Raw genomic sequence first — 17,630 nt, forward strand, 5'->3', positions numbered from 1 at the left:
TCTGAAGTCATGCATCAACTCAAGTTGGAAAAGAATAAGGAACTATCTGGGGGTGCATATACATTTGCAATTAGGATGATCTGATGAATTCTGGCTGTTTGAAATGGAGTCAGCTGCTCCCAGGTGCAGCATTTACACATGCGCCTGGGACCACAGTATATTGAGCTAAAGCAGAGCAGCTCTGGGCTGGAAGGAGGTCTGGGAGGTCAGCCTCTGGCTCCAAGTGGTGGGGTCAGCCAGGAAAGGAGCTGGCTGGGACATGAGAGTTCTACAGTATGCCAGGAAGCCCTTGCACTGTAGCACATCGTGCCGCAGCCAGCCCATCACAGTCTACACGTGTATTTAAGTGCACAAGATCACTCCCCTGTAGGACAGTACTATCCTACATCAGAGTTAATTAATTTACTGCACCCTAATATGGTCACACATGTAGACTGTGACACTTTCTTGTGGAGCTAAGTAGTCAACTCCACAATAAAGTGTACTTGTAGATGCACCCTGGTAGGAACACTGGGTGCTTGTACACTTTACTTTTTTTGCCCTTTCTTGCACTGCAACAGCATGACTGCTTACATGAGCAGGTCTTTCAGATGCTTTAAAAGTCTTTCTGGTGCATTAAACTAAAACTCCTTGGAACACATTTAATTTGGCTCGTCACATATTGAAGTGTCATGTTCATGGATTTGTTGCACCGAAACAAAAAGGCACGTGAAGATGTGTAATAAACCTCTTTATCCACCCGATGCTGTTGCAACTATTTGTAGTTCTTCCCTTCAAATTGCTGCCACTTTTGAATTGCTTCCAGGTTTTTTTTTTTCTTGTGCCATGTGCCAGCTCCCTGCTCCCACAGCTGCAAGGCAGGGCACAGAGTGGGGGGTCCTGGGATGGTGGGTCAGCAAGGGATGTCCTGCTCGCCTGCAGCACCATCCAAGGACTGGGCTTAATTCATTTGAAAACCTAGTACGTGCAAACATTGATGCGGCACTCCAAAATAAACAAGTTTAAATTTGATAAACCTATTTAATTTAATAAGGATTAAACCCTGTAATGTGTACAGGTGTCCAGTGTGTTAATAGTCCCAGTGTTCACCCTCAATGAACCAGCTGTTAGCTAAAGAATCTATAGGATGCAATAAGTGCATAAATTTCACCTATTAGTTTGGCAGCTACAAACAAATGAAAGCCTGCTACAAGATACAGCCTGGAATGTCTCACGCAGTCTGGTGGTTGGTTTCCACACTAAAGTTCTCAGGAGAAGTTGTCTCTCTTTACAATAAGTTTACTTTCAAGAACAAGGAAACCTAAAGAGTGAAGATAGTAACCTATACTGGTGACTTTTGAGGGGTTTATTCACCAGGAGGAGAAAACTCGTCTTCAGTATAACTCTTATACAAATATTCAGGTCAATTATGTAACATTTTGAGCACGAAATTTGGGATTAACAATACTGTTATTGTCACTGAGGTGCCTTCTGTCCTTCCAATCAACTAAAACAGCTCATTAAGTCTCTGATCCAAAACCCAGTGATGTAAAGGCAAAGATCCTAACACACACACACACACACACACACACACACACACACGCCCCTCTCTATATTTCCTTCTCCTTCTCCTCTGCTTCAGGCCTCTCTCCCTCTTCTTTTCTGTGATTTTAAAAGTGAAATTCAGCATGAAATTTCCCTTTCTAGAGCTGTTCATTGTCACAAGTATCTTTCTATTTTTCTTCCTGGGCATTCATACTGCTCTGGTATGTAAGAAATGAGAAATATTGTACATACAGCCAAGTAATCGAAGGTGCATTTGGGATGGGGCTCCAGGTGGAACTGTTCAAACTGGATTTCAAATGGACTGCCTCGGCTTGATTTCAGCAACCAATAACATTCTGAATTGCGGTAATAAGGCATAGGATAATTTGGAGACATGAAGATGCCAGATGGAGTTGTGAGAGTCCCTCCACATCCTGAAAGTGACAAAGAAACTGTGATTCAACACATTAAGCATCAGCAACATCCTACTCTCATCTGCAAAGAAATTTTATATTGAATTCTGTATCTTACCACAGCATCTCTCTTTTGTACCCAATGCAATGCTTCACAACAGTGGTGTAAGGATGGGTTGGCAAGTGAAGCACGAGCCACAGGGACTGCCTAAGGGGTATGTACCAGAATGGAGTGGGGGTCTCCTTACACTCCTGTCCCCTGTTCTTCCCCTCCCCCTGCATCTTTCGTGCAGCCTCCACCCACTGTTCCCAACTCCCAGTCTGCTGCTGGAACTTTAAATCTCATGGTGGTCCTCATCCACCTCGTGCTTTTTCCTGGTGCCACCATTATTTTCCTCATAAGCACAGAACAAAGAATAGAGTTGAGTTTACAATATACTCATGTTTCTTTCACCCCTTGGAGAAAAAACAAACAAACTATATGTACTATTCATGGATTCATCCTTGTTCTAAACTATATACACTTCTATTTTCATTAGTCAACAAAGGGATTTAATTAGAAGGGATTCATTATGAAGTTGAGTGCAGAGAAAATGGAACAAAAGAGACAAGCAGAAAAAGGACGATGAGTTTTACATCAAGTGGTCCCCTCCTCAGAATTCTTATTTTACCCGTTGATGTTCCATCCCAGTAAGCTGAAAATCCAGTTTTTGTGCCATACACATCACTTACAAACTTTATCCACAGTCTGTTACTGTGGGAGACAATAACAGGTGGCAGAGTTAAGCCACAGTATTTTCCAAGGAATGGTGATGTCTCGTAGCCTCCATCTCTAGAGCAAAACAGAAGAAAAGTCTTGGGTCAACAGGTCAAGTGGGAGAAATAAAAATAAAACATGAGATTCCTTCAGCATTATTGTTACAGAGAAATGTAATGACTAAGTACTGGAAGAGTTCTGTTGCTGACAGTAGGCCTTACTCAACTGTTTGTAAACCATTTAGCTCATCGTCTCAACAAGTTAGTTACAATACAAGTTCAGAACCTTACAAAATCCTGCAAGAGCCAAAGCATCATCTCTGGGTACTTTCAGTATGGGTATGTTAGCAGGGAGGTAGTGGGTTCCCTAGGAGGCAAAAATCACCTACAGAGGCCCACCTTCACCTCATAACTGAAATGCTGTGTTTTCTTTTTTGGGTGATTTTTCTCTGGCCTTCACAGGTGATTCCTGATCTGACATTTTTTCTGAACTGACACTTAACTGGAAACAACATCCTCTAATGTTGTGACTGGCATGAACATGCTAATCCTCCTGAATCTAGAGGTTTTTCAGAACAGTCATATATTTACACACATACATATCTCCTGGAAAAGCATGACAGGAAAGACTTTTCCACTGACTTTTCTATAATGTTAGCACCATTGAATTCCCATACATTAGTATCATGTAAAATATATCTGGGTTGCTTTACTACTATCCTGTGAAAGTAGAAAATCAGATTAGGTGCTCATTTTGTAAAACAAATATAAATTCTACATTTACTTATTTCTGTAGACAGTTTGTTTAAACCTAATTGTTACTGCAGGTAGGCTCTCTCCTTATTTCCAAAGAGCAAAAGATTAATCAGTTTCTGATGTGTTAGGTTACTGAGAGTTAAAAACTGTGCCAGGGTCTTAATCTATATAGTTTTAGCTGGATTAACATTTTTTCTAGATGTGTGGTGTAGAAATTGAGCCACATTATTAAGTGATATAAATATGCATACCTCCAATAGAAGACATGTAACTATGATGATTCTACACAGTTTAATTCAAGCCAGTAGAACTATACAGAGTTAGGTTAAATTGTTGGAACATGTCATCATCAATGTTTACAATATCTTAATGATGATGCTATCTGCAATAATACCTGAGCAAATAACTGATTTAAAGTATTTTTTAATAATGAAACAAACCAACATTTTTCACTTTTCTAACTAAAACGAAATCTCCCAACATTTTACTTAAGATCAAACCAAACACTTCATTTTATCCAGAATGAAAATGTTTCCTTATGTTTGCAAATTTTCTTTTTCTTTCTTTTTATATTAAAATTATATAACTCTCATCTTCAAACACTGTTACAAAACAAAACATAGAAACACTTTCAATTCAGAAAATGGTGAAATTAATTGTTTCAAAATTTTATATTTTTTCCACTTTGTTCTGGCTGGAACCATCTACAACATTCAGCATCAATTCATAAATAATCTGAGCCTGCTAGAAAAATGGTCACTTTTCAAGATGGAAGGAAGTCAAAAGTGGGGTCCCTCAATGATCTGTGCTAACACCAATTTTGTTCAACATTTTCAACATGACTTGGAAATGGGAGTGCACATAGAAATATCCAAGCCTGCAATTAATACTAAATTGTTCCAAATCCCAAACTGATGGAGAGAAGCTGCAGAAAGATTTCACTAAGCTACATGTGTGGGCAAAAAGTGGCAGATGAACTTGGTTGACATGGGCAAGGTAGTGCACATCAGGAAAAATATCCTCAATTATTTATATACAATGCTGGGTTCTGAAGTAGCTGTAACCACTCAGGAAAGTGACCATAGAAGAGAACCGAAAACAAAATGGAAAACATAATGCCACAATACAATCCCATGGTGTGCCTACATTGTGAATAATATGAATAATGTGTACAGTTCTGGTCTTCACATCTCAAAAAGAATGTAGTAGAATTAGAAAAGGTACAGAGGGCAACCAAGATGATAAGCACCATGGAGCCCCGCCATACCAGGGAAGACTAAAAAGGCTGCAGGGTGACATGATAGAGGTCCATAAAAACATGAAGGGTATGGACAAATTGAATAGGGAACTGTTATTTACTAAGTCCCAGAATACAAGACTGGGGGGACGCTCCACTAAAATTAGCAGGAGACAGGTTTAAAATTAACTAACTTGTGGAACTCACTACCACAGGACATGGCAGAGGCAGATGGTATAGCCAGGTTCAAAAAGGGACTAGACAAAGTAATGAATGATAGATCCATAAATAGCTATTAAGGATCTCCAACAATGCCTCCACAGCCCTGTCCACAAACGAAGGCAAGATTGAGAAAATCTGGAAGGGGTTTAAAAACACCGTCCATATGGCCTGTGCTGAATCAACTGGCTATACCACCTATCCAAACAAAGACTGTTTCGATGACAGCAGCACTGAGATCCAAGCCTTCCTTGACTGGAAGAGAAAGGCTTATTCTATTTGGCAAGATGACATCTTATCTCCACAAAAGAAGGGGATGTATCAGCTCCTCAAAGCTGAAGCTCAGAGGAGGATCTGGGAAATCAAAGATCAGTGGTGACAAGACAAAACCAAAGAGATCTAGCTCTATCCTGACAGTCATGACATGCATAGTATTTTCCAGGCAACAGAGTCCATCTATGACCCAACTTCCCACAGTCCTTCTTTTCTGTGATTGCAGGATGGCTTGACTCTCCTCAAAGACAATGAATCTATCAAAGTTAGTTGGAAAGAGCACTTTGAGGCACTCTTGAAACATGAGTCCACTGTAGTGGCTACAACCACTGAATCCATCCCCCAACACCCTGAAACACCAACCATCCTATGTTAGAGAAGTCTGGTATGCCATCAAGGAAACCAAGAGCAAGGCCACAGAACCAGATGGCATACCTACTGAAATCTACAAGGCTGGTGATGAGGAACTGGTACTGAGACTGCAAAAATTTATTATATACAGTTGGAACAATGAAGAGATCCCTGGGCACCTGGGGAATGCCAAATTCATAACCATCTTCAAGAAAGGGGATAAGTCTATGGGTGGGAACCATTGAGGTATCACCCTTCTTTTCACACCAGGGAAAATAACCCATATCCTCCTGAACTGTCTTCTATTTTTTACTGAGGAAGTCCTACTCGAATCTCAGTATGGTTTCAGACCATCCCAAGGGGCAACTGACGTGATCTTTGTTGCATACCAGGTCCAAGAAAAGTGTTAAGAACAACACCAGGAGCTGTATATGGCCTTCATTCACCTCAAAAAGGCCTTTGATTCCACCAACTGCAAAGCCTTGTGGAAAGTAGTAGCCTGATTTGGATGTCTCAAAAAGTACCTCAAGGTCCTGAAGGCTTCTCTCATGATTGTGACCGTTCTATGTAGCAGATTGGATACAGATCCATTTGTCATACAAACTGAGGTCAAGCAAGGATGTGTCATACCCCAAGTATGTTCTCTATTTTTCTGACAGTCATCCTGGTTCTTATTAAGGGCTGCAATATATTGATGATTGCATCATCCTTGCACACACTGAGGAAAATCTTCAGACCACACTGAATCTTTTTGAAGAAGCCTACCAAACTATGGGCCTCTCTTGCAACATTGAGAAGATTAAAGTGCTCTATCAGCCTTCCCCAGGCCATGTATGTGACCCTTCTCTTCAAATTACCATCAAGGGAAAGACCCTGAAGGTAGTCAAGCATTTCCCCTACCTCAGTAGCTCTTTCAGAGGTATGAATATTGCAGAGTCTGGTATGCAAGTGCTTCCTTTGGGAAATTGCTTTGGTGTGTTTTTATTCATAACAGTCTCCAGAAAGACAATGCAGTCATCATTCCCACTCTATCTATGTCAAATGTGAGTGACCTATCATTGTCATCTCAAGAACCTGGAGAAGCATCATCAACAATGCCTCTGGAAAATCCTCCACATCAAATGGGAAGATTGCTGCACAAATGCCAGCATCCTTGTTAGCACTGAGTCATATACCATGGATTATGACAGCGCTATAGCAGGTATCAAATGAATGTTTATCAGTGCACCGAATGCTACTTTGCAAGACTGTGGCTATTTATATAGCTTAAATACATAAATATGCAAAAGTGCTTCACAAAGGTTGCAGTCCCTGCACTGAGGAACTTACAGTCTACACAAAAATCCATTCAATTACCTTGAAAGGTGGAATTTACACAGGAAAGTCAAGTGAGGAATAGGAGGGAAAAGGAAACAAGCTAGCATCTGAAGTTCACTATCAAACAGGTTCTTACTATATCACTTCTTGGTGCATTTCAAACTACAGTTTCTTGCCCAGCATAAGTGGATTCTACCTGTTTCCACAGTTATTGGCAATGATGACAATACAAAGGATCAGGACAATACTCACCTGATTTCTACGTAATCTGATGAACAGCGTTTATTTCCTTCCAAGGTGAAATTGGTGAAGTGCAGCACAATTTGTTTGTTGGTTCTCACTGTGATCCTATATATGCATTGAGCCCTGACAGGGTAGTTATTGGGATAATTCGGTGATGTTATCACACCAGTGTCACTATTGTATTCGTGTGAACACACTTTAAAAAAAAGGAAAGCATGTCGTGACTTGCAGATATATTATATTTTTGGAAGCAAAGTTACAGTGAAAAAAGCTTGAAATACATGCTTAACTAGCAGCAATATCTATTTCTCATAGACTGAACCCCACCAGATTGTAATTAATCTGGGACAAATCACAATTAAAACTAATCCATCAAAAACAAAGATGGATTTGAAATTATCTTGGCATTGAATTATACATCTTTTTACCCAAACATTAGGCTTGCAAAAAAAGTTTTTTGAGTAGGTTTGCCTGATTACACTAATTTTGATCTAAAATACAGAAAAGAAAGAAAAAGAAAACTGAAAGAGGTAGTTTGATGGCCTTCTGTTAAAGTGAAGTCTTGAACTCCTGAGTAGCACAGGTTGAAAAGCTGTTACATTGTTTCCAGGCAGCTCAGAATTTTGGAGCAGTTTTTTTTATTTTAATGTATAACCTTTTTTTCCAGTTCACCTGGATCATGACACAACATCTGGCAGATCACATTCTATCAGCAGGAAAAAGCTAGACTGTGATGACGCAGCAGTTCTACTCTAAGGTATTGCTCTAGTAATTTGCAATGGACATACTGACATTGGCACTTGAAGACAGATTGCAAACAGAATAGAGAAATGCAGGGATCTGAGAGAACCTCTACAAGGAGCAAGAACAAAGATTCTTGTAAAAGGTCAAAAGTATGGACTGATAAAAAGAATTTCAGGTATAGAAATATACCATGAGTTGGGAACTGTTATTTTATGGGTATATATCGGTTTTGTGTACCCAACTTATGTTCTGTTATGAGTATGGACCAGTTTCCAATCATTTATACCACTAAAAGTGTAATGTCTGTACCTGGCCAGAATGACTACGAGCCACCAATGTGATATAGTTGAGGGGAAAAAGGACAATGGAATCTGGGGCTATATCATAATAAGTGTTTCCATTAGAGATAGGCAAGCATTAATGCTAAGTCTTCAACTGGAATACTAGGTACTAGTTCTGGTTACCCATGGTCATAACAGAGGAATTCAAACTGGAACAGGTGCAGAGAAAGGCAACGAGGATCACCTGGGACACTGACAGAAGTGATTTTTTGTTGCATGATCGCCCCCCCTGAAAGTGCTCTACAACTGTGCCCTGACAGAAGTGCATGACTGCAGATGCTTTAAAAGTGCCCAGTTGCACAACAAATTAACTCTTGTTACATCAGGATTCAGATGAAGGTGCTCCAAAGCAGAGCAACCTCATTAACTTCTGCCCGTCCCTTTGTGGATCAGGGCTCAGCTGATGCCCTCCTGCCACCTTCCCTGGACAGCCAGCCCATTCCCAGGTAGCCCTAGGCAGCAGAAAGGCAGCAGAGATGGTGCATGGGGCTTGGGCTTCTCTGAAAATGCCCAGGCTTCCAGCACCCCATGTACCGTTGGATCCAGAAGGTGCTGCCTCCAAGCTGGGGCAGCACCTGCAAAGCTAGCACCCTTCCTGGATGGTCCCAGGGCACACTGCCACCGTGAAGGGAAACATCAACCCCACCCCTGCAGCTCAGGGGCTGCGTGAATCAGCAGCAGCTCATGAGGGCAGGCTTTGCTGAGACAAAAAATGTGGCAAGGGGCCTGATCCTTTTTTTTCTTCTCTCCCAGAGCCTGCCTGTATCTCTCATGGCCAGGGAGCAAGCTGCAAGCAGGTTGTGCAGCCCCTGAGCTGTGGGTGTCCCAGTGCTTCCCTCCTCAGTGTCAGCACCCCCTCAGGCTGCCCCCCGCAGCTCAGGGCCCACCAGTAGCTCGCCCCCCAGCTGTAGGGCCAGCAGGCTCTAGGGAGGGGAAAAAAAGGGATTGGGCCTCTCACTGATTTCTTCCCCCCTTCAGCAGAGCCTGCCAGCTCTTCGACAGGGGAGTGGGGGGCACAAACTGACAGGGCTGTCACTGTTCTGTCACAGTGATGGAAGTCCCTAAATTGAAATGGTGGGTTTTTAATCAATACAATTAAAAACCCACCAATTAAAAGCCCACCATTTCAATTTGGGGAGAACTTAACCCCCAGCACACGTACAAGTATCCCTTAATGTCTACTTTTTTCTTATACACATGCACTTTTTTAATTTCAGTACTGGGTAATTTAAAAAAATCTGTAAATTGGTTGTGCATTTTAGTTGATTAATACAGTGTTTGGGAAAGACTGACAGCCCCAGAGACTAAAGTCCTCTATCCCTGTAATATGCACAGCACACGTGATGGCAGTGCAATCTGCTCTTTACCATCCTGCCAGTATGTCTTAAAACTGATTTATAGGAACCACTTGTAACAGCGAGAAGGTAGCTTGGTCACATCCCATTTATTTCTTGGCTATTCTGATAAGCCTGAGACAAACTCATTTTGTAGCAGTAGTTTTGGTGAGGTGAAAATGGACTGAGAAAATGCACCACTGCATTTAACAGAAGCCACTGAACAGCCTGAGGCATGCCAACAGTTTTCTGTCATTGCCTACTTGGCTTGAATTTTGATTAGTGACTTAGAGAATAGTTGGTATCATGTTATCAGACACCACGCAGCATTCAGTCTCATATCCCACACTACAATAGTAGTCACTGATGAGTTATGTTCATACATATGGACACATATAAATGCATTTAATTTTAAGGACAAGTTTAGTCAGTGAAGTCACTATCAAGCCTATGAATCCCTCACAGAATTACTAACTGGCATGATTTTATATTATCACGAGCCTATTCATTTTTCATTTGTATGCTTTGGGGCCTAAGGTCAAGTGTTTTATTGATAAATTTAGCTTTAATTTTTAACAAGCAAGTTTCTAACTTTCTGAATTTTAGAAATACCTTGAAAACATGATCTGAGAATATCCGAAGGCCTCAGAATCCAGAAGGCAAATAAAATATATTAACATTCAATAAAATTCTAACATAATAAAGGGCTTAGTCTGTCTGTCTGTGTGTCTGCCTGTCTGTAATGCTTTTGGGCAACTGCACTTGCGCCCTGAGAGGGCTGGCAGTGATTGGCTGTGGGGGCTCTGCCTCCTCAGGCCAGGAGGGACCCACTGCCACCACAGGCAGGGAGGTGGGGGCCCCACTGCTCCGCAGGAGGATGCCAAGGTGGGGGTGGGCAGGAGGAGGAAGGGAGGAGCCACTGCCACTGCCTCCTCAGGCAGGGGGAAGCCCCGCTGCTCCATTGGAGAAGGGGGCAGGGAGGAGGAACCCACCACTGCCACCTCCTCAGGTGGGGGAAAGCCACTGGCACTGTTGCCTCAGGAGGAGGGAAGTCCTGCTGCTCCACAGGGGGAGGAGAAGCAGATGGAGGTGTAGAGAGGCGGGGGGGAGGAAGCTGTTGCACCAGAGGCTGGAGGAGGCAGCGGTGGCGATGGAGGGACTGCTTCTATGGCCCACCCCAAAGAGTGAGCAGAGGGCGGGGGTAGGAGGCCATGTAAATACTCCCTTAAGCACTCTGTCATTCATGACAGGTAATTGGCTAGTAATATTATAATAGCTACAGTGCTACTTTTTAAAGCTGATCTCATGATTTTTAAAAGTACTTTTCATGCTTGTGGTTTGCAATACTGCTTTTCCCAATTCATTTCAGGGTGCTGAATTTCATGTTCAGACCAGAGAATGTTGAAATGTTATGTCATAGAGAAATTCTCAAGGTGTAATTTGTCACATGATTGCTAATTTTCTCTTACTACCCCATTTCAGAGCATTTTCTGCAAGCTACTTGGAGAGAGAATAAATAGTTCAGATTGCATTCCTTCCTAATATTTGCTTTCTTGGAAGGAATCCATTTTTAAACCAAATCTGCAACACAACAATCCAAATTGGAAGTTACCTCCTGTTCACATTCTACATAAAAATAGTCCTTCAGAATTCAAAAGATTGATGGAAAAACATGACAGATGTTACAGTAACTGTCTCAGCCATATCGGTTCTTCAGCTACAACTAACAGAAGCAAGACCAGATTGAGCAACATTATAAAGATTAGAAAAAGAGTGAATGTGCCAAATGGATTCGCTTCCATGCTGTGTCAGCCAGCACAATTCTAATAACTGGTCTGTTAAACATACTATACCAACCAATCCCAATTTTTAAGATGAAAAACTGATAACTCCCTTTTTGCACTCAGCTCACTTAGCCTCAAGGCTAAATACAGACAATCAAAAAGCCTGAGGCAGAAATGATTCAATCATCACAGGTTATTCTAAAATGCACAGATTGAACAGATAAGAAAATGAACAGACATTCACTTTTGATTCTGGAAATGCAGCTACATGCCTGCAGTGGCCTAGGCCAGAAGCCAGGGGATGCTAGAACATGCCTCCCTGGTTGGCTGGAGCACACACCCTGGGCCAAGCCTACCCTGCCCACCTTGTGAGGGGAGGCTTGCAGGGGAGATGCAAACCATCCTGGGATGCTGGAGGACTGTGAGTTAACTTGAATCTAGAGGGAATCTGGGACAGAAGTTCAATGAACCAATTTAATCTAAATCTGTTAAGTCTGATACTACATCCATCCAGATTTATCTTAAACCAGTTTCAGCCATTTTGCTACAAATTTGAATTGGTTTCCAATCACTTATACCAGTTTGTGTGCAACTTCTGTCCCTAGCCTAAAAAGTTAACTATTTTGGAAGTGTTTTGCTTCAGTTTGCAATAACAACTGTGTCAATTCAAATCATCAGTGAAACAAGCAAGAAAGAATAACTTTGGATTCCTGGCCAAGTTTTGGAATGTTGCCTATATTCCATAATGTGATTATTACACTACTGGAAAAAAATATGCATTGCAGTTCATTTGAAATATATTTACTGAATTTCACTAAAGAGAGAAGAAAAGGGTAATTGTCAGGATAGACTCACATCTTGCTTTGCCAGCATGTGAGGTTTTCACATCCTGTTCAATCTGGTTCTGAATTTAGTAAAACATTCATGTTTGCTTTCCTAGAAAAGGCATTATATGGCAGCAAAGTAGTGTAATGAAGCCAAACTAGAGAAAAATGCTAGGGTTTGTATCACTCTTAAGTAGCCATGTACAGTAACCAACATTTTTATTTGTACTCATTCCCATAAAATTATATTAATCAACTACTATGATGCTTATTAATGAAAGATGAAACTCAAACTCTTATTCTGTATGTAAAACTGTGATTTTGTTTTCAGTTGATCTTAACAAGGCCAAAAGAGAACCCAGGTTCCCTAACACTAGTTCTTAATGTCACCTTAGGCATATTTATAAGAAAAAGAAAAAAAAAAATCCCATGAGGTGGATTCCTCTCCACGGTCAATGGAAAATCATATCTACACTTCAGGGCTTGCTATTGCTGCTGCTAGTAGACATTAACTGCCTTAATTTTTACCAACTGCAACTGAGAGACAAGGAGCACGAAGATCCTTTGTCAAGAGTTTCAAACCCAAAGTGCTTGAAAAACATAGCCAAAGAAGATCAGAACTCAGTTAACATCTCTGCCCAGTACACACACACGAATAAAAAAGCCTCCTCTCACCCTCATAAATAATCACTGATACTGTCCAGTGAGAGATGCATTTAAAACTGAATGTATACTATATTATTAATGCAGAAGTAGGACCTACATATTGCTTTCAGTTTCACTCATGCAACCTGTCTTAAGCCTAGCTGAATGCCTCATTTAAGCCCCAGAGTGTACTGAAGTGAAACACTTCTGCTAGTGGGACATGATGGGCATTTTTACACATGCAAGCACCGCAGCACCAGGTGCTTTGAAAAGCGCCCAGCACTGCGATGCTTACAGTTGTATAGTGTCAGCACTGATAAAAGGGTGGTGGTGTACTTTTGAACTAAAACATATCAGAGGTGCTTTAGTTCAAAAGCGCACAGCCTCCATTTTCTGTGCGCTGGCGTGCATTTTGCCACTCATACAACGGCACATGGTGCAGTGCAGTTCGCCTCAGCTTGTGTGCATGCTCTGATGTAGCGGATCTCTGGCGCACCATGGGACAAAAAAATGTGTGTATAAATGCCCGATCATGCTCTATAAAAACTTTCAACAAGAAAAGGAAGCTGAGGAAACTGAGCCTCAAGCTCCTGGCAGATATTACATTTATTGCACAATGAACATGTTAATTATGCAATAAACTATGATACAATACATGTACAAAACATTTATCACATGATAAAAATGGAAAATGAGTTGCAAAATGGTGAAGAAGCCTCAACACATTACTTGCTAAACGCCTGTGTAGCTTGTTTGCATTAGGCTTTAACTGGAATGGGCAGCATGTTACACATCAAGCGACAGGACTTTCCTGCATCCTTCAGCATCCCGGTGTACACTGATCTCTCCCTTGGCTCTCCATTAGGGTTGCAAATGCAGCCTGCAGCTACCTGTAGAGATACTGCAGGGAGAAGTGGAACACACTATCTACTAGGGCTGTGCAAAGCTTCAGATGCCGATTTGATTCGGAGGAGATTTGGCCTAATTCGGTGGCTGAATCTCTGAATCCAAATTGAATCAGGGGACCAATTAAAAGGGGTGAGCACCAGGGCTTTTTTTTTAAAAGGCCATAAGCTGGGGCTGGATGGGGCAGCCGTGGGTGGGGCTGAGAGAGCAGGCAGGGGTCAGGGGGTACTCAGAGGGGGGGCTGGAGGAGCAGGCAGGTGATGGGCCCCTGCTTTCCAGCTTGGGGTCCGGATCCAGCTCCCTGCTGCAGCCAGTGGGGACTGTCCAAATCTCTGAAGCTCTCCAAATCTCCCTGCTCCCCACCAGGCAGCAGCTGGTGAGACCAGTGTCTGTTTGTTGTTGGGTTTTTTTAATGGGCCAAGAGCTGGGCTGTGTGGGGTACCCATGCGGGGGACTGGGAGAGTGGGTGGGGGGTCAGGGGCTTGTAGCAGAGACCTCCACATGGCATGGAGCAGTGGGGGCAGCAGGGATCACCCCCTGCCTTGGAGCAACCAGAGAGTGGGGGCTTTTCTTTTCAAAGTGCCGGGAGCTGGGATGGGTGGGGCAGCCATTGCAGGGGCTGGGAGAACGGACGGGGAATGGGGCCTGTGTGATTCAGAGATTCGGCTAATTCAGCAGCAGCTGAATCTCCAAATCAGATTTGGCCGAATCAATTCAGGATAACGATTCGAATGACTGAATCGAATCACTGTCCCCCAAATTGGCTGAACCCGAATCCGAAGCAAATACTAGCTGCTAGCTGCTTCACACAGGCCTACTATCTACTACCTCATTCCTGCTGGTGAACTGGGGCTGTGCTTACAGACCCAGCTGCTGTTACTAGTTGCAGACTGGTGAGTCTCAGTGGCCTTGGTCCTGCCACTTATCCCTTGTGGACAACCTGGATGAGCAGCTGATCACCTGGGACCTGATCCCTTCCAGGGGTGCTTCTGGGCTGCAGAAAGGCTCCTTAAAGATCCTGGGGTCTGCAGGACAGGATCTGGCAGCAAGGGTCAGTGGCACTCTAAGATCCCAGGCAGCAAGCAATCTGGGAATACTCTTCAGTCTGCTGGCAGCCTGGGATCCCAGAGTGCTGGGCAGTAGAGCTCTGGGATCTCAGGTGGGTTGGGATAGGAGCCCAGAACTTTTTATTTTTGTAGCTCAACAAAAATAATGGCCCCAGGGGCCAAAGGATGCAAAATGGAATGAGGGACATGATATAAGAATATACCCTATTTTCTTTTAGTACAGATCCACTTCAGTTTAATCATTCCACAGTTAACTATGGCCAACAAATGTGAAATGATCCAAAATTAAAGTGGTATTTCCACATTTGCCAGCAGGACATTGAGTTGAAAGTTAGAAAATGTTTTGCATAAAGTGTGTATCTGTTGTAGTTAAACCAAAACTAGGAAGTCCTTCTACATTCTGCTTTAACTTTGATAGTTTCTAGTCAGTCAGTGCCAGCTTCTGCACATTCCACAGAAACTGAGATATCTAAAACCAAGTTATCTCCTGGCCATGCCCAGTATTCATTGGCCAGAAGGAATCTAGATGAGAAGAACCCTTCTTATTCATAAATATATATATAGAGAGAGAAAGAGAGAGAGAGAGAGAGAGGGAGAGCGAGAGAGAGACAGGAGTAAAATCATGATCAAGAATGCAACTGGAACAAAACATGATAAAAGCCTCTGGATAAAAATGACTAGCTAAATATTCTCCTGGTAAAGGAGGAAACATTATTTTCCCTACTTTCCCTGACTACAATTAAAAACATTGTGAATAGTCAAAGAACAATCATACTCATACTGTTTCAGTTGAAAATTATGGGCCTGATATAGCAAAATGCTGAGTACTCTCTCCCAATATGGACTAAACACTACGAGACTTTGCTACTAATATCATTTGGGAACAAAGTTAAGTTTACTAGATACAATTGAAACATGATGGGGATCCATTCCAAACCAAATGGGAAACCTTTATCACATTCAGAAATCTATTTATTTGAATCCTTTCATCATAATTCCTGCATCACAATGTTCTCTAGCTTCTGATATGAGGGAAAACTCAGGTTTTGTTCTTAGGACATGGATTTTAAGAAAACAGTGTACCTATTAAAAAGCTAAATATTGTTCAGGAAATATGTGGCTGATCAAAGAGCCTTTGTGTTACTCCTATTTGGTATATTTATGCCTACTATGCTATAAAGTAATGGGGCTCAACCTTTTTGCTCCATGGGCCAGTGGGCCAGTTTGTGGGGTGGGCACGGCACCAAATTCAGCCACACAGAGTGGGGCAGCAGGCAGCTGAGGCCTGATTTGGCCATGCAGAGGATGGGTGTGTGGCCTGGCTCTGATCTGGTTGTGCAGAAGTAGGGGGTGTGGCCTGGCCCCAACTGGCCAATGCGTGGGGAAGGGGGCATGGCCTAGCTCTGATCTGGCCATTCAGGGGAGGGAGGCTGGCCCAGTTGGCCCACCTGTACGGGGCTTGGGAATTTGGCAGTGGGGAAGCAGTGGTAGTATTAATTGCCCCTGCTTTCATGCTGCCAAATTTCCTAACCTGCAGGAATTTTCCTAACCTGCAGCTGAATTTTGCCTGAAGCTTGGGGTTGAGCAGCCCTCTTATGGCCTGGGGACAGAAATTACACATAAATCAGCGTTAGCCATCAGAACCTGGTTTAAATCTGTAACAGAACATAAGATCAGCATAAACCGGTTTAAAAATAGCTGAAACTGATTTAAAATAAACCTAGTTGAATGACTTAAGTGATTTGGGTCAAACCGGTTTATGAAACTTCTGCCCCAGACCTCTTCCTGGTTCAAGTTAAATCACAGTCCCCCAGCATCCCAGCATGCTTTCAAGCCCAGGGCTGTGCTGTGCTGTCTACTCAAGCAGAGAACTGTTTGGAGGGGCGAGGGGGGAGGCAAGTACTGGCCCTACCAGGCAAACCCTGGCTGGGGTCTGGGGCCAAGGAGGGGCTTCACACTTCCCTTCCCCCAAGTATAGAGCTGCCTTGCCCTCCTAGAAACTGCATCTGAAAAAAATATGCAGGGTTCATATTGCACAAGAAACATTATTAGAAACACATTTTTCTTAGCAGAAAATGAAAACGTGGTAGGCTTTAAAAACATCTATACTGCTGGTATATACCGCCTCTCCTCAAATATGATTATGTGCAACAATTCAGTTTCTAGGTGTAGCTGAATAGGTGTGAGGCGAATACCAGTCACAGGTACAAAATATGAATTAACTATAATATGATGGGAGTGGAGGATTGTTTCTGTAAATTAAGTACCACTTTTTTCTTGTGTGTTTATGCTTATTTCTTTCAGGAAAAACCAGCTTCAAAGATCTTTGTTCTAAATTTAAAAATGAAAATGAGCAGCTCATTTATAAGCAAATTTACAATATTGCTGTGGCTGTAAAAACAAACGAAAAAAAACTTTATGAGATACTTTAGAACAGATTTTAGTTTCAACTTTCTACAGTTTTATAATTAGCAGGTATGCAACTATATGAGATTTTGAGAACTAATTTTTATCCAAAAACCAGCCAACAATTTGGGTTTTCCATATATTCCAAACCGTAGTGGTTGAGCTGAAAAATTACTCTGGAAATTATACATCCAGCCATAGGTCAGATTAAAGAGAGTTAGCTCTTGTGTGATATTTCTGCATCTAGTTCCTACTCAAACTAAAAGCAGACCCAATGGGTAATATAAAGTAGAGGAGGACGGGGAAAGAAGCAAAACATTTTCAGATTTCCAAAATGGTAAAAAGTTTGGATGCAGACATGAGTTTGAGTTCTTATTTTATCCAAACACCTTCATCTATTTCTAGTTGTTATAAATACTAAACAGGAAAAGGCTTTTAAAAGGATGCAATTTTACTCAAAACTGTATCTCTAAATTTATTACTGAACAAC

The 17,630-nt window shown here is 42.2% G+C and overlaps 1 protein-coding gene across 1 annotated transcript in view; it reads right to left on the minus strand.

The window, feature by feature from the left end:
• Positions 1 to 17,630, minus strand: part of CUBN (cubilin) — a 243,190-nt gene that overhangs the window by 183,731 nt on the left and 41,829 nt on the right. Inside the window, exons 23-25 of the mRNA XM_090049811.1 lie at positions 7,099 to 7,285; positions 2,609 to 2,769; positions 1,777 to 1,958 (exon numbers count right to left, since the gene is read on the minus strand). Coding sequence (XP_089905937.1) covers positions 1,777 to 1,958; positions 2,609 to 2,769; positions 7,099 to 7,285 — 530 coding nt within the window. The remainder of the gene's footprint in view (positions 1 to 1,776; positions 1,959 to 2,608; positions 2,770 to 7,098; positions 7,286 to 17,630) is intronic.

The sequence above is a fragment of the Crocodylus siamensis genome, chromosome 5, assembly GCF_052110815.1.
Source record: "Crocodylus siamensis isolate JL-2025a chromosome 5, ASM5211081v1, whole genome shotgun sequence".
Lineage (NCBI taxonomy): Eukaryota > Metazoa > Chordata > Crocodylia > Crocodylidae > Crocodylus > Crocodylus siamensis.